Here is a 26,668-nt window from a genome sequence, read left to right as displayed (position 1 = left end):
AATGTATGACATAATTGACATAGTTGACAGTGGGGACCAGGTTTTCACCAAATTCTTTATCATGGTACACCAAGTATGTTTACATTAGTACCACATACAGAAACATGGATTGAAATGGCATCCAATTCACTATCTTTTAATCTTGAGACAGGTAATATTGCTGACTATGTGTGAAGTTTAGAAACATAGAATGTGTCGGCAGATAAGAACCATTTGGCCCATCTAGTCTGCCCAATATCCTATCCTATCAATAGTCCCTGGCCCTATCTTATATGAAGGATAGCCTTATGCTTATCCCATGCATGTTCAAACTCCTTCACTGTATTTGCAGCAACCACTTTTGCAGGAAGGCTATTCCATGCATCCACTACTCTCTCAGTAAAGTAATACTTCCTGATATTACTTTTAAACCTTTGCCCCTCTAATTTAAAACTATGTCCTCTCATGGTAGTTTTCCTTCTTTTAAATATGCTCTCCTCCTTTACCGTGTTGATTCCCTTTATGTATTTTAAAGTCTCTATCATATGCCCTTGTACAGCGTGAAAACAAAACCTTCCAAAATTTGCAAAATTCCGGTTTTCTTTTTAATTTCCCCACACAAATAGTATGTTTTTGGTTGTGCCATACATTTTATGGTAATATGAGTGATGTTATTACACAGGGCAACTGGTAGCGCAAAAAACAAGCCTTAATACTAGTCTGTGGATGAAAATATAAAAGAGTTACGATTTTTAGAAGACCAGGAGGAAAAAACGAAAATGCTATAATAAAATTGGCCTGGTCCTTAAGGTCAAAATGGGCTTGGCCCTTAAGGGGTTAATTAGATATGGGTTTATGCATGGGACTCGCTGGACAGTGTAAAGCACAGTGTTGAATGAATCTCCATGCTGATCTCAAGAACAGGTCAGATTTCAACTTTAAATAGGGCACAATTATGGGCTTACTGATTTTCTAATACAGTATCTTCCATAAGTAAGTCCATGTGACAAGACTGAAGAAATGACACTCTGCTACGATGTAAAGTAGTGAGTACACAGCCTGCATAACAGTGTTTAATGTTGTGTCCCCTCAAAATAACTCAACACATTGCCAGTAATATCTTAACCTTGGCAACAAAAGTGGAAATGTGCAAATTGGACCCAAAGTATCAATATTTTGTGTGGTCACCATTATTTTATAGCTCTGCCAAAAGCCTCTTGGGCATAAAATTCACCAGAGCATCACAGGTTGCCATTGAAGTCCTCTTCCATTCCTCCATGATGACTGGTGTATTTTTGAGACTTTGCATTCCCCCACCTTTCATTTGACAATGCTTCACAGATGCTCAAGGGTTTAGGACTGGCGCCGTGCTTGGCCAGTCCATTATCTTTACCCTCAGCTTCTTTAGCAAGTCAGTGGTCGTCTTGGAGAGGTGTTTGGGGTTGTTATCATTTTGGATTACTGCCCTGCGGTCCAGTCTCTAAAGGGAGGGCATCATACTCTGTTTCAGTATGTCAAAATACATGTTGGCATTCATGGTTCCCTCAATGAACTGTAGCTCCCCAGTGACAGCAGCACTCATGCAGGCCCAGACCATAACACTCCCACCACCATGCGCGACTGTAGACAAGACGCACTTGTCTTCTACTCCTTATCTGGCTGCAGCCAAAGATGCTTGACACCATCTGAACCAAATAAGTTTATCTTGGTCCCATTGGACCATGAGACATAGTTGCAGTAATTCATGTCCTTGGTCTGCTTGTCTTCAGCAAAGACTGTTTGCGGGCCTTTTTGTGAATCATCTTTAGAAGACCTTTTGGGCTGAAAGCCATGCAGACTAGGTTGATGCAGTGTGTGGCGTATGGTCTGAGCAACCTTTGCAGCAATTCCGGTAGCACTCGAATGTCTTTTTTTCAAAGACCACCTCTGGATATGACTCTGAGCATGTGCACTCAACTTCTTTGCTCAACCCTGGTGAGGCCTGTTCTGAGTGGAACCTGTCCTGCAAATACGCTGTATGGTCTTGCCCACTGCGCTGAAGCTCAGTTTAGGGTTCTTGGAAATCTTCATATAGCCTAGGCCATCTATATGTAGAGCAACAATTCTTTTTTTTTTTCAGATCCTCGGAGAGTTTTTGCCATGAGGTGCTCATTTCCTCTTAGAGGTGTACTCACTTTTAATGCCAAGGCTTATACATTAATGCTTGTGTGTTGAGTTATTTTGAGGGGACACAACATTATACACTGTTATACAGGCTGTGCACACATTTATTTTGTGTTGTCACATAAAAATATATAATAAAATATTAATAAAAATGTAGGTGGTGGAATCACATATATAGATAGTGGCTGCCTGTATCTACCACTAGGGGGAACTTAAAGGGGTACTCCGCCCCCTAGACATCTTATCCTCTATTCAAGGGATAGGGGATAAGATGTCAGATTGCCGGGGTCCCGCTATTGGGGATCCCGGGATCTCCGCTTCGGCACATCTCTATCATTACTGCACAGAGCGAGTTCGCTCTGTGCGTAATGACGGGCGATACAGGGGACAGAGCTGCGTGACGTCATGGCTCCACCCCTCGTGACATCACAGCCCGCCCCTTTAATGCAAGTCTATGGCAGGGGGCGTGACGACTGCCACGCCCCCTCCCATATACTTGTATTGAGGGGGTGGGCCGTGACGTCACGAGGGGCGGAGCCGTGCCGTCACGATGCTCTGGCCCCTGTATTGCCCGTCATTACGCGCAGAGCGAACTCGCAGCGGGACCCTGGCGATCTGACATCTTATCCCCTATCCTTTGGATAGGGGATAAGATGTCTAGGGGCGTAGTACCCCTTTAAAGGGGTACTCCGGTGAAAAACTTTTTTTTAAAATCAACTGGTGCCAAAAAGTTAAACAGATTTGTAAATTACTTCTATTAAAAAATATGAATCCTTCCTGTACTTATTAGCTGCTGAATACTACAGTGGAAATTATTTTCCGTTTGAAACACAGAGCTGTCTGCTGACTTCACGAGCACAGTGCTCTCTGCTGACATCTCTGTCCATTTTAGGAACTGCCAGAATAAAAGGAAATCCCCATAGCAAACATATGCTGTTCTGGGCAGTTCCTAAAATGGACAGAGATGTCAGCAGAGAGCACTGTGCTCATGATGTCAGCAGACAGCTCTGTGTTCCAAAAAGAAAACAATTTCCGCTGTAGTATTCAGCAGCTAATAAGTACAGGAAGGATTAAGATTTTTTAATAGAAGTAATTTACAAATCTGTTTAACTTTCTGGCACCAGTTGATTTAAAAAAAAAGTTTTTCACCGGAGTACCCCTTTAAAGTCTGACTGCACGCTAGTTATGCATTTAGTAATGAAACAGCATACAGTAAACTCTTACAGTAAACTCTCTAGGCAGCCAGAATGATGTAATTTATCTATAATCTTTATCTATAATAAGACTGGAGGATGGATAAACCTCTGACAGACACCAGTTATGCTTTGGGCAATATAAAAAAAACTATGAAAACTTTTTTTTTTTTTTTTTAACTCTTAGAAAATATTTCCAGTGAGGTTCACTATCACCCATACAAGATCCTATAACAAAATTCTAATGTCTATGAATAAACACATGCTTTAAATATGGAAAAATGGGTATGCAATATGTCATTTATTCTCTTGTGTCATAAAAAATAAATGAACATAAACAGCAAAAATATTTATTTAAATTATAATAATAGAAAAACATACACATGATGTACAGTGAATGATGACTATATGGGAAACACAATGGAAGATGGCAAAAATCAAAACATCAAATACAAAATAATGCATTCAAACATTTTCATTATGACATAAAAGTAATGTGTACACAAGCAAATGGCATGAAAGATAAGCCAGTCCTGACACTATTTACGTCAAAGTGTATGAAAAATCACAGCCAGACTCTGAAGAGTGCGGAAATAACTCCAAATACCAGCTGGAGTTACTTTCATATTCATCAGTTGTAGACCAGCTGGCTATTTTGTTTCTAAAGTAGTATAAAAGGTAAAAAAAATCCACTGGATTTAACACTAAAACACAACAAAAAGTCTAAATTAAACTTCAACCAATGCTTCAATTTTAGTAACAAAAGTAAAGCTATTAAATATTTCGGCATGTACCTGTGACAGTGAAATTACACATGGCCGAATACAAACTTTCAAATGTTTTTCTATAGTTTATTGGTATGCTACAATATCAAGTCATGAAGCAATGTCTGCTATATGTGAGAATGCCTCCATCTGTTGAACAAAAAGCCAAGAAAGGACATGGCTTAGGTCTCTGTCACATTTACAAATAAATAGCACATAACTATGTACAAGTTATAGATTTGGTATGCCACTTGGTTATTATTTTCTCTCAAAACAATGTGCGCAAACTAGATACATTCGGAGGCTAAATTGACAATTGAGGTAAACTGAATACAAAGTAAAAAAGTTGAGGCTCCTCAAAGATGACTGGTTACAACCAGCTTTAAAATGCGTTGATGTTTTTTTTTTTATATAATAAGGAGGAACCTTTAATGTTATATCCTTGTCTTTTCTACTAAACACAATCTTGGAAAATTTGGCAAGTTTCATTTGCATTTTAATGTGAACTGTTACGTGGAGTTTTTGTGTATATTTGTTTTGGTAAAAAAAAACATTCTGTATGGATCTACATTGAAACGAAGATTTAAATACTTTAAGTAAGGATCCCTACATTCTAGCTGAGGAATGTTACACTTTATGTTACTGAGCGAACTTGTCGAGTCTATGTATTTTAGTGATATGGTCTACAAGTCGGATCTCTTAAGTGCACTTAATTGTTAACTTTTCCATATGTCCCCTCTGGAGGTCTGTAGTACTTTGGGAATGTCAGCAGCTGTATGATGTTGAAAGCATACTTTCTGCATTTGATATTCTTCATCACATTCTCTATGCGGCATCCTTCTCTGGGAAGAGGAAAAGAAAGCACACCTTCATAAGACAGGATATACAGAAATAGGTTTTATTTATTCATTGCAGTGTTGCAGTCTTTGAGTAAAAATAACAAGGTTTCAACTATACATTTTGTTTAGTTTTTTCTTCACAAGTGATGATACATCTTACATATTTAAATCCAAAGGCCAGATACATGTAAAAAATGCCCTTAGAAATACTTATACCTGCACTTCGCATTCCCTCCACCTAAGTACTTACTGTGAGGTTCTCTTTATAAAAGTAAGCAAGTCTATACTCTGTATATTCATGTCAAATTTGCTTAATTCAGTAGCTTTCAATTGGAAATACAAATAAAAAGGAAGAATAGTTTAACCCTAACCAATGGGAGAATGTTTTAGCTATAAAGCCCCTTTAGATGGGCCGATGGGCTGCAGATAGCAAGCACCAATCTCCATGATCGCTGGCCCTTTTACACAGGGTGATGTTTAATTGCCCAATGATCGTCATGTGTAAAAGGGCCTTAACACGTACAATGGAATACCCACTCTGCTGATCTGTCCAAGAAAAACAAAACAAGTCTGTCCACCAATGGTGTCTTTGCCTACCGTTGCTACTTGCAGTACTAAAATATGACACATCCTCATAACATTTTCAAAGCCTTAGGCCCCTTTCACACTATAAAAGTCATCCGCTTTAAAGATCCATTTGAAGTTCTGTTATGAAAACCCTGAAAATCGGCCGTTAAACGGCTGTTACAAAATCCCGTACAGCCATTAGAAAATCCCATTATAGTCTATGGGATTTTAACATTATCCGTTTTAACCCGTTATAGCCCATTATTAATAACGGACGTTATTTTGTGATGGGAGAATGAACGGAAGAAACAGTGTTATTAATAACGGGCTATAACGGGTTTAAACGGATAATGTAATATCAGACTATAATGGGATTTTCTAATGGATGTATGGGATTTTGTAACAGCCGTTTAATGGCCGATTTCCAGGGTTTTCATAACAAAACTTCAAATGGATCTTTAAATCGGATGACTTTTATAGTGTGAAAGGGGCCTTACAACTATACTCAAGTTAAAACTGACATTTTTGTTTAATCTGATGTTTTTAGTGATCATCTCCCTAACTTCCAGACTTCCTGTTCTATTTGCACCCATATGGATCAGTAAGGTTGCCCTTGTCACCTGACATCGAGATCCTAGGCCCTGTGAGACCTAATTTTCCAATTGTACACAACAGATGCTGTGATCACCCTGAAGGCATTGGGGGTAACACCAAGATTGATGAATAACCCTTTAAACTATACAATGAGAGACTATTAGGGCAAATGATCTTGCTAAATTTTTAGTCTTGATGGGACATAACTAGGTGTTGTAGTACATATATGAGGTACTAAATTATATTTCCCTACAAGGGGTATAAAGCAAGCTAATGGTAAGTGGAAGGAAGATATATAACTCTGGTTACTTCCATTTTCTGATCAACTACACTTTCTCCACTACAGATCTACACAGGTTTCAAGGTTTATTTCATAACCCAGAAATGTTTTTATTTGAGGCTTTAAAGATGAACAGAAGGCCCAGAAGTGGAGCCTGTACTCTAAAGAACGACTACTAAATAAATGCTAAATTCTAAGAATCTTAAACTATATTCTATCTATGACAGCTTCTACCTGCCCAAACTGTGTTGTTTTAGTGTGGTTATGTGCTGGCCCATGAGAAATCATATTTCCTTGTGGTTGTTGCTTTCTGTTTGTAGTAGTTCATCTATAATGACTGCAATCTTGTGGCTATGGGTATTACACCTTGTTGACAAGCACGTTCAGTTAAAACTCTTTCATTTATCTTTAAACGGTATCAAAAATATTCACAGTCAGAACTATGTAATCGTAGAGTCTAAATCTTTGCTTCTCACATAAAAGAATAAGGCATTTATTGAATCTGGCCATATAGATTTGAAGATAAAATTCTGTTCATTATATGATATAATTGTGTTTGTTATCTCTAATATTTATAATACATTTGACTTTTATCTAGTTCATTTTCTTCCTTTTTTCTTTTTTTTTTTTTAATAGAAAAAAAATATTTTTTTACAAAGAGATAGTGCATATTGACATAAAGTAGAAAAATGTTTTGCACTTTCCTTAACCAATGCATTGAAAGGAGAAAGACAAGTAAGCGTAACCAAAACATACAAAAAAAAGTGTTAGAACAGCAAAGTGATACAAAGTGGACATTTTGGCAACAAGGCAGAATTTGGGCAATGAGCAGGAACCATAAAAAAAAAAAAAAAATAGGAAATGTCTTAGGCTGTTGTCACACACAGCAGTTGTTGCCACTGCAGTTTTTGAGCCAAAACTAAAAGTAAATGCACAATGAATGAGAATTTAGGAAATAAAGGAACGACTTATACTTCTCCTTCCTGCCGTGTGTGTCAACAGCCTTATGCGGACACTTGAAATTACTGTGGGAAAGACAAGGAACATGGTTTAGCCCTTTATGACTTAAGATGCATTTTTCTTCACACTAAAGTTACAGCTACTTTTTCTGTGCTGTAAGAGCTATAAATGTTCTAGAGTGTTCTAGTTCCTATAGAAGTCGATGGCATTCTTGTACTACCAGTTCCAGTACTTATATATGTTTATGTGGTTATTATACCACTCTTCCCCAAGATGCCCTTAAGATTAGGAGTCCCTTGTGAATTCATAGGGCTCATTCATAAGAATTGTAAGGTGACAAAATGGATCAAATGTGTAAATGATAGCAACACCTTAAGCTTGGCATTAAAAAGACTTGTGGATTTGCAGTTCTCCACAGCCATAATGCATAATTGGAACAGCACATGAAAAATCTATTTCACCCTTTTCACTTAGATAAAATGCCATTTATTAAGCGGGGAGTTGGCTTCATGAGAGCTATGAACCTTTTCGTTGACTTTTTTCATTTTTCTACTTTGGAATAAATCCACAGAGTAGACAAGATATAATAAAGATTTTTTTTTTTTTGCATATAAGCTATATTAAGGCTCAAACTTTTTAAAAAGACAAAAAGAAAACAAAAAAATGAAAACTTCTCACCAGGTCATATTAAAAAAGACTGCACGGAATGCTATTATTCCTGTCAAAATATGGATACCATGATGGAACTCTGAAGGTCCCACTGTACTGTAAGCCAATGGAGACTTTCAATGGAAGCCACAACTAGTAACTGAACAATGTCTTGGAGGCTATATTTAAAGTAACTGATGCCTGCTAGGGCTAGAAATAATAGACTACACTGTACTTACCTTGCCTGCTCCAGCATTGATGCTCCAATCCGCTCTGTTTAGTTACCCTGATGATGCTGTGTCCCGATGCTCCTGATGACACGCCACACATACTGCAGACTAGCAAATGATCTCAGTGACTGGCTGCAGTGTATTCACAACGTCATCAGAAGAGGCGGGACAGTGCATAAACAGAGGGACCAGGTCACATTGGTGTGTTGGAGCAGGGGGGCTATTAGAATATAATTTATTATGTTATAGCTATAGCAGGCAGCAGTTAGATTTTTAATAAAATTGGAGAATCCATAGTACAAGCCAGTCACAGAATTAAATGGGACTTTAAGAGATATCTCCCTACCCCCGACTGCATTAAGAAAGAAATGATTTTCAGTGGTTTTCAATGTTTTCATGCAGGGATTTTCAAAGCTAACAGTAAAACAGTGTTGACAGAATTTATGGATTATTAGCATGAGATGTGGTGGAATGTTTATCACAAATGGTTATGCCTCTTACTATTTCATGCTGTGAAAAGTAACAAACTATTAAAGTAACATACATGGGATTTCATTGTGTCATTTGTGTTTTCTTTCTATTACAAAATTCATGCTGTGGTTTGCCATCTCACTAGCTGCCAAGTCTGAAATAAATCTTAATATACACTCATGTATCCATTTACTATAATTATCTTATTAATGAAATTAACTACAAAAAAACTAAGCTAACTAAGCTAATCATTACAGGATAGTCCCCAATGTTGTCTAAATAAATGAAGCAGAACTCTGTATGCACATAGCTGTATGCATGAGGCCTTGAAGTGATTGACCAAGAGTTTTAAAAATAAAAACTGAATTAAAAGGTGTGAAAAAAAAGAAAAAGAAGAAAAATATTTTCTGTTAAAGCCGGTCTTTTTTTTTTCACTTTCCCTGAAACAGTGACATCACATACACCATATTACTGGCTGTTGTCAAACATTGTCCTTAAGGTTGCCATACGTTTTCAATAACTATTGGATAAAAGTTTGTTCTGCCGACAGTTATCTCTTCTGACCTCCCCATATGCGGAGGAGGGTTAAAGTGCAGCTAATCTATTTCTCCCAAATTAAAAAGGGACAAGTGGTGAAAAGCCATCATTAGCTACTCTCCAATGTCATTCTCAGTCAGTGGAGAGTCAGGAGGCCACTATACACCTTAGAGCAGTGATTCCCCACTGGGGTGCCCCGCACATGTCCACATGTTTGTTTTGCAGGTTTAACGGTGAAGAATTGTGGCTGGAAGAAATTGTCATGATGGCCAGGCCAGATGGAGAAAAAAAGGGAACAATGCTGATTAGAGAAAACGTCATTTGTGAGTTGATGTCTAAAGCAGTACTGTAATCTATATACCCACAGATAAATAGTGCATTTTGTGCATTGCAGAACTTTTTTTTTATGCTCATCAGGGGTGCCCCGCGAGAGTAGGCTGAACCTGACCATGGTGGACTTTAGTTTGAGGTGTTTGGGCACCCTTAGTAGCTTTGTACTGCTGCACAGACTAACACCACCCATGAAACCAGTGATCACTGCTGCTGGGGCAGGAGGGAAATTAATGGATGGGTAACCTTTGTGTTTTTTATGTTATAACATTAACCTCTTAAGGGCCCATGACGTATGCGTACGTCATGAGTCCCGGTCCTGCAATATAACGCGGGGTCACACGGTGACCCCGCATCATATCGCGGCGGGCCCGGCGTCATAGTGAAGCCGGGACCTGCCTCTAATAGCACGCGGCACTGATCGCTGTGCCGCGCGCTATTAACCCTTTAGCCGCGTGCTCAAAGCTGAGCCGCGCGGCTAAAAACGAAAGTAAAAGTGCCCGGCTAGCTCAGGGAGCTGTTCGGGATCGCCGCGGTATAATCGCGGCATCCCGAACAGCTGTAGCACAGGAGGAGGTCTTCTTACCTTCTCCTGTGCTGTCCGATCGCCGAATGAATGCTTCAAGCCTGAGATCCAGGCTTGAGCATTCAATCGCCGAAAACACTGATTGATCCATTCCTATGGAGATGGATCAATCAGTGTAAAAGATCAGTACATGCAATGTTATAGCCCCCTATAGGAGCTATAATATTGCATAAGAAAAGTGTAAAAAAATCATTAACCCTTTCAATTATCCCTTCCCCTAATAAAAGTTTGAATCACCCGGCATTTCCAAAAAAAAAAAAAAACATTATGTTAATAATAATAAAAATAAACATATGTGGTATCGCCGCGTGCGGAAATGTCCAAATTATAAAAACATACCGCTTTTTAAACCGCTCGTTCAATGGCGTACGCGCAAAAAAATTCCAAAGTCCAAAATAGCGCATTTTTGATCACTTTTTATACCACAAAAAAGTTAATAAAAAGTGATAAAAAAGTCTGATCAGAACAAAAATGGTACCGCTAAAAACTTCAGATGACGGCGCAAAAAATGAGTCCTCAAAGCGCCCTGAACACAGAAAAAGAAAAAAGTTATAGGGGTCAAAAGATGACCATTTTAAACATATAAATTTTCCTGCATGTATTCATGATTTTTTTCGGAAGTGATACAAATTCAAACCTATACAAGTAGGGTATCATTTTAACCGTATGGACCTACAGAATAAAGATAAGGTATCATTTTTGACAAAAAATGTACTGCGTAAAAACAGAAGCCCCCAAAACTTACAAAATAGTGTTTTTTCATCAATTTTGTCGCACATTGATTTTTTTTCCCGTTTCACCGTAGATTTTTGGGTAAAATGACTAATGTCATTACAAAGTAGAATTAGTGACGCAAAAACTAAGCCATTATATATAATTTTAGGTGAAAATTTTTAAGAGTTATGATTTTTTCAAGTTAAGGAGGAAAAACGGAAAATGAAAAAACGGAAAAAGCCCGGGTCCTTAAGGGGTTAACAACAGTTGGTTTAATTTTAAAAACTCTCAGACAACTCCTTTAAAGTGTACCTGTCATTGGAAAAAACATTTTATATAATATAGAAAATACCATTATATGTATATTTGTAATATACAATGGTAAAAAAATATATATATTTTTGTTCCTGCTGCTATTGCCTGTGTGTCTCTGTGAGGAAACAAAATACAGGAAGTGAGGGTGGACAAGCAGGGCTCTGTGCAGTGAGGACAAGCAGGGCTCTGTACACTGAGGACAAGCAGGGCTCTGTGAAGTGAGGACAAGCATGGCTCTGTACATTGAGGACAAGCAGAGCTCTGTGCAGTGAGGACAAGCAGGGCTCTGCAGTGAGGACAAGCATGGCTCTGTGCAGTGAGGACAAGCATGGCTCTGTGCACTGAGGACAAGCATGGCTCTGTGCACTGAGGACAAGCAGGACTCTGTGCACTGAGGACAAGCAGGGCTCTGTGCTGTGAGGACAAGCAGGGCTCTGTACACTGAGGACAAGCAGGACTCTGTACACTGAGGACAAGCAGGACTCTGTACACTGAGGACAAGCAGCACTCTGTACACTGAGGACAAGCAGAACTCTGTATACTGAGGACAAGCAGGGCTCTGTACACTGAGGACAAGCAGGGCTCTGTGCACTGAGGACAAGCAGGGCTCTGTGCAGTGAGGCTCTGAGACACACTCCTGGCTCACACATTAGGATGATTGACAAGCCAGGAGCCTGCACAGAGTCCAGCTTGTCCTGCCCACACCTCCTGTATTTGGACTCCTCAGAGACACACAGGAAATAGCTGCAGGGACAGCATTTTTCACCCAAGAATATACGATCTTTTAACTTATGTATATTAAAAATATACATATAATGTTATTATCTACATGACATAAAAAGTTTTTGATAACGACAGGTACACTTTAAGGTAAAGCATTCTAGAACATTGAAGACTTTGGCATGGCCAATATTTGATTTTGGAATGCTAATAAATACTAACATTTCTGGTAACTTCACTTGCACATGAAAGGCCCACATTGATGACTTAAATGAACAATAATTTAAATGGGTAAGCTGCTAAGATGAATAATGCACTGTGGACTTCCCAAGATGAAATATGAATGTGGAATACTGCCTTGTCACCACACAGGTTACCATAAGCTGTAACAGATAATGTGGACCACTACAGAAAGTATGTGTACAGGTAGCTTTGTAAAATGCTGTATCCCTGACAGCCAAGCACAACTATGGATCGCTGAACATCATAATAGAAAACGAAAGTAAATGTTTACTTGAATCATTGCAGACTGATTCCAGGCAGCGGCCTACCTTCTATGGAATAAAAGGGTTGGGCAAGTTGAAATCCAACATGACTAATGCATCTTTCCTCGACATCTACATTGGAGGACAAACATATTAAAGGTGTATTCCCATCTCATGAAGCTAAGCTTGGCAAGGATTTGTAAACCCCATAGAGAGTGAATGGTGCACCGACCACGCACACGCAGTGAGTTCTGTTCACTCGAGACTACAATTTCTCTGTGTTCTCGTGATCCAACTACTGGAACCTCCACCTATCAGCTTGTTATCTCATAGCCTGATAGGGCATGACATTGAAATACCCCTTTAAAAAGCTAGTTTCTTTGAAATTAATGGGTTTGGTTGACATCTAATATGTATAGTTATGTTAAGGGAATTCACACCTCTGCGTGGAAAAAAATAGAATGGACAAGGGAGAAGATTTATCAAAATCTGCGTAGAGTAAGAGTGGTACAGTTTCCTATAACAACTACTTTCATTTTTACAAAGGCCATTGAAAAATTAAAGACGCAATCTGATTGGTTACTGTGGACAATTCTACCACTTTTACTCTACACAGGTTTTGTTGAATCTCCCCCAATGTCTTATAATGTTACTAGCAGCACCGCTGTAACAATATGTTATACATCTAAAGAAGCCGAAAGAATGGAACTAAATTTAAATCATTCATTTAATGACTTGATGGTGTGAAACTGTTTTTTTCTTTTCATTTAGAGAGCATTTTAAACTGACTGTATAAACTCTCAGTTTGGTGCGGCAAGCTCCATTGTCTGATTCTTATGGACACAAGTCATGTCCCGACTGTGGATCTAAAGACCCAAACTGACAGCATCATAGGACACGTATTACACACATGTCAAACAGGAACCATGTACTGTTGTGTTGTCTGTGCTACTATCATACTACTATGGTACTAATACTGTGTGAGAGCATATAACTGTGTCTCTATGGGAGATTTCATCTTTGGATTCAAGTATGTTTCTTAACACCTTCCCAACCCAGGATGCACCGGTATGTCCTGGGTCTTTTCCCTTTCTATATCGTGGAGCCAGTGGCCCCACGTCATAGCGTGTCGGGCCCGGCACCTAGCAACAGCCAGGACCCGTTGTTCATAGTGTGCGGCACTGATAGATGTGCCGTGCAACTATTAACCGTTTAGACGCGGCGTTCAAAGTTGATCGCCACGTCTAAAGTGAAAGCTAGTAAGTGCCAGTTAGCTCAGTGGTCTGTTCGGAACTGCCGCGGTGAAATCGCAAACAGCTGGAGGACACGAGGAGGGTGCCTTACCTTCCGCCTCCCTGTCCAATCCTCGAATGACTGCTCTGTGCCCGAGATCCAGGCATGAGCAGTCAAGCAGCAGAAACACTGATCAATGCTATGCTATGGCATAGCATTGCAGTATGAGAGATCAATATAATGCATGTTATAGTCCCCTATGGGGGCTATAACATTGCAAAAAAAAAAAAAAGTTGAAAAAATAAAATTAATAAAGATCATTTAACCCCTTCCCTAATAAAAGTAAGAATCACTCCCCCTTTTCCCATTTAAAAAAAACTGTGTAAATAAAAATAAATATATGTGGTATGGCCGCGTGTGGAAATGTCTTAATTATAATAATGTATTGTTAATTAAACCGAACGGTCAATGGCGTATGCGCAAAAAATTCCAAAGTAAGGTATCTTTTTAATCAAATGGCCCTTCAGAATAAAGAGAAGGTGTCATTTTAACTAAAAATTTACTGCGTAGAAACGGAAGCCCCAAAAGTTACAAAATTGTGTTTTTTCTTTTTGTCGCACAATGTTGTTTTTTCCGTTTCACCGTAGATTTTGGGGTAAAATGACTGATGTCATTACAAAGTAGAATTGGTAGCGCAAAAAATAAGCCATAATTTATTTTTTTTAGGTGCAAAATTGAAAAAGTTATGATTTTTTAAAGGTAAGGAGGAAAAAACGAAAGTGTAAAAACGGAAAAACCCCAGGTCTTGAAGGGGTTAGTTAGAAAGATTAGAGGAAATTTTTACTTACTCATGTACAAACTGATATCACTGTGTATGTATATGCATGTAGCCAAAGTACAATATCATCAAGCAAAATAGACATCTATGGGGCTCTACAGTACCTCTGTCTGCCTCCAATATCATACAAAGGAATGGAGAGGTAATTTTATAATACAGGATCAAACTGAAAAAAAATCTTGTGATGCTTTATGGGATGCCCTAGTATGTGATATTCTCCCCTAAAAGTAAACTACATAATGTAATACACAAAGTACCAACTGCTCTGTACAACTGATTTAGTCTGCAGCCATTCAACCTTATTCACATGATGTTTCCATGTGCATGAAGCATAAATAAATAAAAATTATTTGGCAATATCCCATATGGCTTATATCACATTTGTTCCCTGTACACATGTTTTCATAAGTGTCCTTATAAACTAGGTTAAAGTGTAACTGTCATGAAGTTTGGGGCATATAAACTAACCATAGTCTGTGTATTGTGTGTAGACTATTAATCCAGCATTACTTTTACCTTTATTCCAGGTGTAATTACCACAAAAATACTTTTCTTTGCAGTCACTGACAGTCACATAGGCATGGCCAGGGGTTCGCAATGCCCTGCTGCCGCCACGCCTATCCCCTATACTTCAGCGCTGGGCCTGCTGTGTGATTGACACACAGGTCCCAGCGCATGCGCCCCCTTAGATTTTTATGTGTGGCGACCAATAGTTATATATCAGACAGGAGGCTCATATCTTGCATTAATCTTTCTTTATTAATGCCCATAGCAGAAAAATTAGAACTTTCAGTTTTAATGTATTCAAAGAAAAAACTTTTCTCAACTACAACTCCCAGCAGCCCCTCTGAGGACTCTGTAGCCAATCATAGCCCAGGAGGCTCCTATAAAGGGGGCTGCTGAACCATAACTCCTCCTCTTTCTTTCTGCTCATAGCCAGATAAGTATAGATTGTATATTGTCCTTGTTTGTTAATAGTCTCTATTAGAGATTAGTGAATAGTGTCGACCTCTGCTGTCCCTAGCGTTGCGGTACCTCCGCACCCGCTTATGGGCTATCAGAGGTCCATCTGTATTACTATTTTATTGTATTTTTACTTTTATTGTATTTTTGTTTTTTATTTATCTTCTATCGTTATAGTCCTTTTTCAATAACAGATAACGCGGCACTTGTTGCGACAGCGTTTTCTTCCCTACTCACATCAGCGCTCTTTTCCCGTCCCCCCTTTTGTTACCGGGCGCCATCTTAGCCCTCCTTCTTCCTCGCTTCTTTCCCGCCGCTCCTGGCCTTCGCGCGCGTCTGACGCGCACTAAGGGGCGGCCCAAACAAGAAGCGCAGCGTTTCAGCCTATCACAACTCAGGGGAGCCGTAGTCTCGCGAGACTACGCTCCTTGGCTTTCAGCCTCCTCGGTAACTCCCACAACATCGCTCAGTCCAGCGCGTACGGTGTGGAGGAAAGGAGCCTGAACTTGCCACGGATTTTTCAGCAGGTTTTTACCCTACTTTGGCGCTAGTTAGCGGCCCCCTGGTAGCATCCCTAAGACGATCTCCCTGTTAGAACTAGGGCATACCAGGATACTGCAAGCAGTGCTGGGGGTGCAATAGTACAGTGCTTGATTTTAAAAATATTGACAGTACATCTACTGATTACTGCCTTAATCAAATATGTCTGAGGAAGCCAATTCAAACGCCTTACCATCCGCAGGCGAGGCTACTCAATTCATGAATGCGGTACAAATCCAAGAACTGATCAGTAAATCAGTTCAGGCGGCTTTGGCGTCCGCTGCGTTGCCATCCGGTTCTCAGCAAACGGTACCACCCCTTTCAGGGCCGCCAGCCTTTGCCATTGATCCGACAATTAAAAGAGGAAAATCCTCCCACAAACGCAAGCATTTGATGCCTGCTTACGACTCCCCGGCAGGGGAAGTTCAATCCATGCTCCAGGCAGCCCCCACAAGGGCCTGCCAACCCACACTACCTCCAGACTCTCTACGACCCTCGGGCCTCGAGGAGACAACTAATAAGAGGCACAGATCCGCTAGGCGGGCCAAGCCTGATTCATATGTGGACTCCACTGACGAAGATTCGTCCGCTAGCTCTGAGTCCTCCGCAGAGTCTGCTTATAATGATGAGGAAGGTGGGACAGTGACGTTACCCAATAACGTTAACCCTGACACCCAGGGTGACCCTATTTTGGACTCCCTCGGGGAGCCATTCTTTGACCCGGAGGCGATCTCACACCCTCGCTCCGGAGATTGGGCCCCTCTCCCACAAGTGTCCAACTTTGTAGAACATTGGACCCGAAGACCACTAGAGAGGGCAAATAGAAATAAATTGAGGGCAGAATGCCCTAGACCCTCCATACCGAGGAAAGTAGTTGTTACCCCGGAGGTTGACCCGATACTCATGAAGTATCTGACAAAAAATGGGAAATTCCCAAAAAAGGGCATTGAACGCTCCTTCAAATCCATACAAGACCGTATACTAGACCTTCTGGGACCTTTGACTAAGATCTTAGACCTGTCAGAACAGTCTGCTGCATCCAGCCAACCAGTAGATCTCAATCAGCTTAGAGGTTGGGCCCAAAGGGCCATTTGTATGCTCGGAGCCGCCAATACCACCTGTGCGACCGAGCGGCGTAGGTCCATCCTCATGAGATTAGACCCCCAGCTATCCCATCTAGCGGAATCTGAACCGGGTCCCTCAGCCGAGGGCATGCTTTTCGGGGACACCCTCATAAAGGATATTAACAAGTTTGTGGGGTTATTTACTTCCTTGGACAAAGCCCAATCGTCCTTGAAGAAGTCAGGGACCTCATCCAAGGTTTTTGCCAGGGCTGGCAGAAATAGGGGCCGATCTGCCGGCCGATCAAATTACTATAGGCCACCACCCAGAGCTCCAGCTCACTACGCTCAGGCTCCTCCCTCCTACCCGCTTCCAATGGCGCAACCCACACCATTCTTTCCTCCTAGAGGAAGGCCATGGAGAGGACGCGGTGCCAGAGGCTACCCCCGATCCCGTCCGTCGACTGGTAAGTACACCCCTCCTTCCCCAGTCCCATGTCCCAGTAGGAGGCAGACTGATGTATTTTATCCACGGTTGGTCTGCGATTACGTCAGACGCATGGATATTGGATACGGTAACAGGCTACCGGATAGAGTTCTACTCCCCTCCGGAGTTGGACATAATTCCACACCCCATAAAATTTTCAGCTCTCAACGTTGCTCTCATAGACAACGAGATACAAGAGTTATTGACCAAAAAAGCCATAGTGGAAGTTTTTCCATCTTCCCCGGGATTTGTCAGCAACCTCTTCTTAGTCAAGAAGAAGGGAGGCGGTTTCCACCCAGTGATAAACCTCCGAAATTTGAACCAACATGTGGTGTACCGCCACTTCAAAATGGAAGGGATCCACTGCCTTCGGGACCTTTTGTGGCCGGGAGATTGGCTGATAAAGGTGGACTTGAAGGACGCCTACCTTACCGTGCCCATCCACCCCTCGTCTCAACGGTTCCTCCGCTTCCTTTGGAAAGGTCGCATGTGGCAATTCTCTTGCCTCCCCTTCGGCCTATCTTCCGCCCCATGGTGCTTCACCAAACTGATGAAACCCGTGGTGGCATCTCTACGGAGCAGAGGGGTACGGATGATTATTTATCTGGACGATCTGCTTATCATGGCTCGATCCAGAGATCAGGCCATTACCCATATGGAGTGGACAGTTTCTCTGTTACAGGCCTTGGGATTCCTGATCAATCACGAGAAGTCGGTTCTCGCCCCGGCCCAGGAAATGGAGTTCCTGGGCTTTCTGGTAGATACCAATCGGGCGGTCCTCCGGCTTCCCACGTCCAAACTAGCCCTCATTCGCAAAGAAATCAGGGCTGTGCTTCGCAAGAGTCGTGTTTCACTACGCACCCTGGCTCGATTGGTAGGCCTCCTATCGGCGTCCATCCAAGCTATCTTTCCGGCCCCACTCCACTATCGGGCCCTCCAGAGATTAAAAGCTATGCACCTTCGACAAGGTCTCAGATATGCGGACGAGGTACCCCTCTGTCCGGAGGTCTCGGAGGAATTACAGTGGTGGCTTCGACATGCCGTCGAGTGGAACGGCAAGACCATATTCAATTCCAGTCCGGACTTCATCATAGAGTCGGATGCCAGCCGGCAGGGCTGGGGTGCTCGGTGCGGGGCGTCCTCCACAGGAGGGACATGGTCCGCAGAAGAGTCTCTTTTGCACATCAATGCGCTGGAACTCCTGGCGGCTTTTTTCGCCATCAGAAGTTTCTTACCACACGCATGCAATTGCTGTGTGTTATTGCGCATGGACAATGTGACAGCGGTCCAATATGTCAACCGCTTGGGAGGCTCGAGGTCACAAGTCCTGGCGGATATCGCAAAGGACTTTTGGCACTTCTGCCTTCTCCGCAACATAATTCCAGTGGCGGAATATATTCCGGGGGTTTCCAACTCGGTGGCGGATTGGAACTCCCGCTACCTGATCGATGCCAGCGATTGGAAATTGGATCGGCCAATTTTCTTGGCGTTGCAACGACTCTGGGGTCCATTTCGCTTGGACCTATTCGCCTCCCGCCTCAACCATCAGTTGCCCCGCTTCTACAGTTGGAGGCCGGATCCGGAGGCCTGCGCAATAGACGCGTTTCGTCAACGCTGGCCGGAGGGAACGCATTATGCGTTTCCGCCGTTCCCAATGATTCCCAGGGTTCTCCTTCACGTGGCGAACCAGGGGGCGACGATTGCGTTGATAACTCCCTGGTGGCCGACGCAACCGTGGTTTCCCCTCCTTCTTGGGATGGCGATCGACTATCCCCGGTTGCTTCCTCATTTCCCTCACCTTCTCACCAATCCGACCAAGGGTCTCCACCCTCTGGTGTTGGAGGGCAACCTGCCTCTCCTCGCGTGGTTGGTTTCGGGGTCTCAGAGTCAGATAACGACCTTTCAAAATCAGCTAGGGATCTCCTTGCCCTGGCCTGGGCCCCCGGGACTCGATCGGCATATCGATCGGCCTGGAGACTCTGGGTCCGTTGGTGCGATCAACGACAGATTGATCCGATTTATGCCTCTGTGCCCGTAGTGGTCAACTACTTAGCGGATTCCTTTGAAGCAGGGAAATCTTTTAGTTCCATTAATGTCTATCGGTCGGCTATATCAGCCTACCATTGTCCTGTAGACACCCTGCCTGTTGGCAAGCACCCTCTAGTGTGCCGCCTCTTGAGGGGCATTAAATTTAAACGACCCCCGCGTCCCAAGTACCAGGCCACTTGGGATGTTTCCAAGCTCCTGCAATTATTTTCCACTTGGGCGGATAATGACGACCTTTCGTTACGGCTTCTATCCTTCAAGCTGACCGTCCTTTTATGTCTGGTTTCCATAAAACGGATATCGGACGTGAAAGCGTTGGATGTCTCCAGGCGTCAATTTTTGCCGGAAGGCGTTCGGTTTTCGGTCGTTCGTAGGACTAAGACCGGAATTCACTCGGTCTTTTATCCTTTGTTCCCCGAGCATCCTCGTCTCTGCGTAGTTCGATGCCTCCAAGCATACGAAACGCAGACGGCGGGATTACGGTCAGAAGATTCCTCTCAGCTCCTCATTTCCTATGTCCGACCCCACCTACCGGTGTCATCGGCTACTTTGGCCCGGTGGGTTCGGTCCGCCATGGAGATGGCGGGGATAGATATCTCTCTTTTCGGTGCGCATTCCTCCAGGGGAGCGATGGCCACTAAAGTTGTTGCTTCTGGGGGCTCTCTTTCAGATCTGCTCTTAGCTGCGGATTGGGCGTCGGAGACGACTTTTAGACGTTTTTATTTCAGACCGGAGTCTCATGTATCCATGTCGGTCCTATCTACCGTGGGTTAACTCTGCTCTACATTATGTCATGTCTGTGATATGTTTCTTGCTGTAGCTTTGAACTTGCAAGATATGAGCCTCCTGTCTGATATATAAATCGAGATTTTCCTAGCTTGTGACGGAAAATATTAGTTATATGAAGACAGGAGGCGAGTATCTTCCCTCCCGACCCAACCCTGTTATGGTGTTCTTTTCTTTTCTGGTTTCAGGATATTGAAGATCGCCGGTGTCTAGGTGTCAGCGGCTGAGTTGTTCCTGGTCCCCGTTGGGACGTTTTCTACTGTTCGGTTCTCCAGAAGATGTCTGTCCCGAAGCTGGTCGTGCAGTGGCGTTTGGTTCTTCGTGTCCGTCATGCAGAGATGGAGTCGAGAATGAGTTGGTATCGACTATACAGTTTCGGCTATGACGTCGAGTCAAGAAAGAGGAGGAGTTATGGTTCAGCAGCCCCCTTTATAGGAGCCTCCTGGGCTATGATTGGCTACAGAGTCCTCAGAGGGGCTGCTGGGAGTTGTAGTTGAGAAAAGTTTTTTCTTTGAATACATTAAAACTGAAAGTTCTAATTTTTCTGCTATGGGCATTAATAAAGAAAGATTAATGCAAGATACTCGCCTCCTGTCTTCATATAACTAATATTTTCCGTCACAAGCTAGGAAAATCTCGATTTATTTACTAGTGTTGCTCACGAATATTCGCAATGCGAATTTTATTCGCGAATATTCGCGAATATAGCACTATATATTCGTAATTACGAATATTCTTTTTTTTGTATTTTTTTTTTCACAGTACACATCACAGTGATCATCCCTCTCTGCTTCCAGCTTGTGTGGTGTAAAGAAGGCTCTAATACTACTGTGTGAGACTGGGGCGCGAATTTTCGCATATGCAAAATTTTGCATATGCTAATTTTCACATATGCAAATTTTTCTTATGCTAATTTTCACATGCGCGAATATGCGCATATGCGAAAATAAAACGGGGATATTACGAATATGCGAATATTCGCGAATATATGACGAATATTCGTCCATATATTCACGAATATTCGCAAATTCGAATATGGCCTATGCCGCTCAACACTATTATTTACACAGCAAGTGCTGGCTCCCCCGGCCGGCACTCGCTCCTGCTGTCTGACATAGCTGCCGGTACAATGCTAGAGGCAGGGAGCGAGTGAGCTCTCTGCCTCTAGTAAATGCAGGCACACAAAAAGAAGAGGAGAATGGGCACTGTTATCGCTTCCCCACCAAGCGCCCACTCCCGCTGTTTCACATCTCTGTGCGCCTGTGCAATGCTAGAGAGCTCACTTGCTCCCTGCCTCTAGCATTGTCCCGGTAGCGATGTCAGACGGCAAGAGCGAGTGCTGGACGGGGAGCGTGGCTAGGCGTATACGGGATAGGTGTGGTGGCAGGAGGACATAGCGAACACCTGGCCAGGCCTATCCGACTGTCAGTGACTGCAAAGAAAAGTGTTTTTTTGTGGTAATTACAACTGGAATAAAGAAGGCAAAAGTAATGCTGGATTAATAGTCTACACACAATACACAGACTATGGTTAGTTTATATGTCCCAAACGTCATGACAGTTACACTTTAATGAGTGCAAAACACTACCATGACATCATAAAAAGCTTGTGGCAAAGAAGATATACTCAAATAGGTAAACATGCTTTGTTGAACAACCTTGTATACAACCTAATTTCCTGTTGTATTGATCTTTACTAAAAAATAGAAATTGTGATCCAAATTGTATAAGAATTTTCATATCAATGAGGCTTTCAAGTGAAACAAAACAGAACAGATCAATGATAATAAGTCCTAGAAACAAGATGAGGCAACTGAATGTGAATTATACTTTCTTCCTCCAGTCATTTAAACAAATATCACAAAAGAATCTGAACACAATACTAGATCTACATGGACAAATAAATGCAAAATAAAAAAACACAGGGTAATGCTACAAAGGACACATTTTGAGGTACAAAGAACTGCAGTTATCATTTACAAACTAAGGACATTGCTATTGGTAAAATAAACAGAAGTTGAAGTGCATATTATTGATATTTGGCTAATAGCAATGCAAGACTCAGGATTAGCCACACAACCAACAAGTGTGAGCTGACAAGAAGTAGAGCAACAGGGTAGAAGTGGCGAGAGGTTGGCTTGTTATCTGCTACACAGCCTTTCTCTGGATCATCCGACTCATTCAGAATTCCCTGGGCTTGTCCGCTGTTTGACAGGAGAAGTTAGGAACAAACAGAATAGTGTTATAGGAAAGTTAGTACAGAGATCTTCCAGTAGAGAAAGAACAAAACATCATGCAAAGGGCAGAGAGGAGAAAAGTCATTCATTTGTTATGAACCTACATCATTATGAGGATTAAATGAGATACAGTGGGGCAAAAAAGTATTTCGTCAGCCACTAATTGTGCAAGTTCTCCCACTTAAAAAGATGAGAGAGGCCTGTCATTTTCAATATAGGTATACCTCAACTATGAGGACAAACCGAGAAAAGAAAAATCCATAAAATCAGACAATTTAAAACATAAAAAAGTACAGAAAATAAAAAGTACTTGTAATGAATGTAATGAAAAACATATTCAATATGAGAATATGCATGACATAAATTGAAGGCAGTATATTCCTCAATAAATGTGTTGAGGCAAAACAACAAGTGGTTCACTGGAGTATTTAAATGGGCACTGTCACCAACTTTATTTTTTGATATGTTGTAGTACTTATGTACTACAACATATCTCTAATATACTTTTATTATTTATTTTTTTTATTAAAATTTTTAATTTACATTTGAAAACCGGCCACTAGGGGTCTCCCTCCTAGTGGCCGGCTGCAGCCTGGCGTGACGTCACGCCTGAAAAAGGACTGATGCGGCCGGGCATCGGTCCTTTTTCATTCAGCCTGATCTCGCTCCCTGCCTGTAAATCAGACAGGCAGGGAGTGAGCGCATTGGCTCCCCACACATCGCCGCCGCCGCCTCGTTGCTGCCGCTGTCCCTGCATGCCTGCTGCCGGACTCTGCAGTAAGTGTAATGGGGGGGGGGGGTTTGTGATGGAGGGAACGGGGTATGGCGCGTGGGGGGTGGAGGGGACGGGCTAGCGCCGCATGTAACTAATAGTTTATCTACAAAGGGTGCCTCCAGCTGTTTCAATACTACAACTCCCAGCATGCCCTGACAGCCAATAGATATCAGGGCAAGCTGGGAGTTGTAGTGATGAAACAGCTGGAGGCACCCTGTGTAGATGAACTAAGGGCGGAAGTCCCCCCCAGAAGGCATCATTGACGTGGTGCCTGCTGGGGAAGTCTGCCTGGTAGTGAGCACACTGCCAGGCAGACAAAAGGCATTTTTAATATAGTAAAAGTAAAAATTAAAAGCAGGGAGGGGGTTAGGGATAGATTGGCAATATGCAGGGACAGAAAAAAAAATAGGATGGTGGGAGCTACCCTTTAAATATTAGAATCTAGATTGAAAAAAGATGCAATGGTTCAATGTAAACCAGAAGTATGGTCTATCTCAATAGGCCAAGAACATTGTACTTTTTGTACATTACGTTGAGAGAAGTACTATACCCCTAGAGGACATAGAAAATATATGAGAAAGGCAGGACTAGATAAAAGGAAACATAAGAATAGAGAAAAGGGAAGAGATTTGAAGAGTTATGTCCGCACGGTCTCGTTATCCGGAGGGAGGTAAAAACGAACTAAGCTCCCTATGGTGCTTCCTCCCATATGTCTTAGGGCCGCCATGTTGAGTAAAATTGGGACATGTTATGATCTATAAGGGCAGAGAGCTATTCCATCAATCTTACCTCCCTAATTCTAGTGCCGAGAAAGGTGGCGTTTCAGTACGTTGCCACTGCTGTGCTAAGAACCATTTAGATGCGGTTAAGATGTGGAGACACAGTTTGGCCTGGATCTTGTTTAGGTAATTTGGTAGGAGATTAAGGAGAAATATCGAAGGATCCATATGGACCATAAATCCAGGTTTTTGTGTATAATATTACGTACCCTTGACCATAACGATTTCAGTGAGAACATTCCCAAATTATATGTGGGAGAGTTCCCTTATCTTTCCCACCTCTCAAACATGTTTTGGAAACTTGGGGGAAAAACGGTGTAATACATCTGGGGTGTGGTACCAAAACATGATCATTTGAAATTGATTTTTCTTGTGTGAAATACATTGTCTGATTTTTAAAGAATTTATTTGCAAATTATGGTGGAAAATAAGTATTTGGTCAAGTCCATCTCCATACTTTGTTATATACCATTTGTTGGCAATGACAGAGGTCATTCTTCACAAGGTTTTCACACACTGTTGCTGGTATTTTGGCCCATTCCTCCATGCAGATCTCCTCTAGAGCAGTGATGTTTTGGGGCTGTCGCTGGGCAACACGGACTTTCAACTCCCTCCAAAGGTTTTCTATAAGGTTGAGATCTGAAGACTGGCTAGGCCACTCCAGGACCTTGAAATGCTTCTTATGAAGCCACTCTTTTGTTGCCCGGGCGGTGTGTTTTGGATCATTGTCATGCTGAAAGACCCAGCCACGTTTCATATTCAATGCCCATGCTGATGGAAGGAGATTTTCAATGAAAATCTCACAATATACATGGCCCCATTAATTCTTTCCTTTACATGAATCAGTTGTCCTGGTCCCTTTGCCGAAAAACATCCCCAAATCATGATGTTTTCACCCCCCTGCTTCACAGTAAATATGGTGTTCTTTGGATGCAGCTCAGCATTCTTTCTCTTCCAAAAACGATGAGTTGAGTTTTTACCAAAAAGTTTTACTTTGGTTTCATCTGACCATATGACATTCTCCCAATCCTCTTCTGGATCATCCAAATGCTCTCAAGCAAATAGTGTTGCTCGCGAATATTCACAAAGCAAATTTTATTCGCGAATATCGCATATTCGCAAATTTGCGAATATTCGCGAATATAGCACTATATATTCGCAATTCCGAATATTGTTTTTTTTTTTTCACAGTACACATCACAGTGATTATCCCTCTCTGCTTCCAGCTTGTGTGGTGTAAAGAAGGCTCTAAAACTACTGTATGAGACTGGCATACGAATTTTCGCAAATGTGAAAATTTGCATATGCTAATTCTCGCATATGCAAATGTTTGCTTATGCCAATTTTCGCATATGCTAATTTTTGCATGTGCGAAATATAACGTGAATATTACGAATATGCAAATTTAGCGCATATAACACGAATATTCGTCCATATATTCGCGAAATATTGTGAATTTGAATATGGCCTATGCCGCTCAACACTACTAGCAAACTTCAGAAGGGCCCGGACATGTACTGGCTTAAGCAGGGGACACATCTAGCACTGCATGATTTGAGTCCCTGGCAGCGTAGAGTGTTACTGATGGTAGCCTTTGTTACTTTTGTCCCAGCTCTCTGCAGGTCATTCACTAGGTTCCCCCGTGTGGTTCTGAAATTTTTGCTCATTGTTCTTGTGATCATTTTGATACCACGGGGTGAGATCTTGCATAGAGTCCCAGATCAAGGGAGATGATCAGTGGTCTTGTATGTCTTCCATTTTCTAATAATTGCTCCCACAATTGATTTCTCCATACCAAGCTGCTTGCCTATTGCAGATTCAGTCTTCCCAGCCTGGTGCAGGTTCACAATTTTGTTTCTGGTGTCCCTTGACAGCTCTTTGGTGTTGGCCATAGTGGAGTTTGGAGTGTGACTGTTTGAGGCTGTGGACAGACAGGTGTCTTTTATACTGATTATAAGTTCAAACAGGTGCCATTAATACAGGTAACGAGTGGAGGACAGAGGAGACTCTTAAAGAAGAAGTTACAGGTCTGTGAGAGCCAGAAATCTTGCTTGTTTGTAGGTGACCAAATACTTATTTTCCACCATAATTTGCTAATAAATTCTTTAAAAATCAGACAATGTGATTTTATGGATTTTTTTCTCATTAGGTCTCTCATAGTTGAGGTATACCTATGATGAAAATGTAAGAAGTGGGAGAACTTGCACAATTGGTGGCTGACTAAATACTTTTTTGCCCCACTGTAGATGCTAGAAGTCAATAGCCTGGTGCGAGGTGACATTTAAAGAGATGAGATGGTAATGCAGAGCAAGAGGAAGAGAAGTTACAAAAAGAAGTAAACAAGGGAAAGACTCAGGACATCACATTTCTCAAGATTAGTCCAACAAACAATGTGCCCTAGTGGCTACTTGTAATAAACAATACATTAACATTGGTATTGGCATCTTTTTAGCAAATAGTGGTGGTTTAGCTGTGAAAACTTACAGGTCTCTGTTTCAAATCAACAGTTTTCTACAGCTAGATGTTTTTGTTAGCCCTTTTAGGACCAT

The 26,668-nt window shown here is 41.9% G+C and overlaps 1 protein-coding gene across 7 annotated transcripts in view; it reads right to left on the bottom strand.

The window, feature by feature from the left end:
* Window positions 1–3,312: 3,312 nt before the first annotated feature.
* Window positions 3,313–26,668, bottom strand: part of INPP4B (inositol polyphosphate-4-phosphatase type II B) — a 665,917-nt gene continuing 642,561 nt past the window's right edge. For 5 of the 7 annotated variants that reach the window (XM_056562897.1, XM_056562899.1, XM_056562900.1 and 2 more), the window contains one exon: window positions 21,875–22,532. In XM_056562897.1, the coding sequence (XP_056418872.1) occupies window positions 22,358–22,532 (175 nt within the window). In that variant the 3' untranslated portion in view covers window positions 21,875–22,357. Of the gene's footprint in view, window positions 4,942–21,874; window positions 22,533–26,668 lie in introns of those variants that run through there. The other 2 variants (XM_056562898.1, XM_056562903.1) reach the window with 2 other exon arrangements.

This window comes from Hyla sarda, chromosome 1, assembly GCF_029499605.1.
Source record: "Hyla sarda isolate aHylSar1 chromosome 1, aHylSar1.hap1, whole genome shotgun sequence".
NCBI classification, from domain to species: Eukaryota; Metazoa; Chordata; class Amphibia; order Anura; family Hylidae; genus Hyla; species Hyla sarda.
Note: the sequence above shows the minus strand (reverse complement) of the source record. Positions and strands in the feature narration are given on the sequence as shown.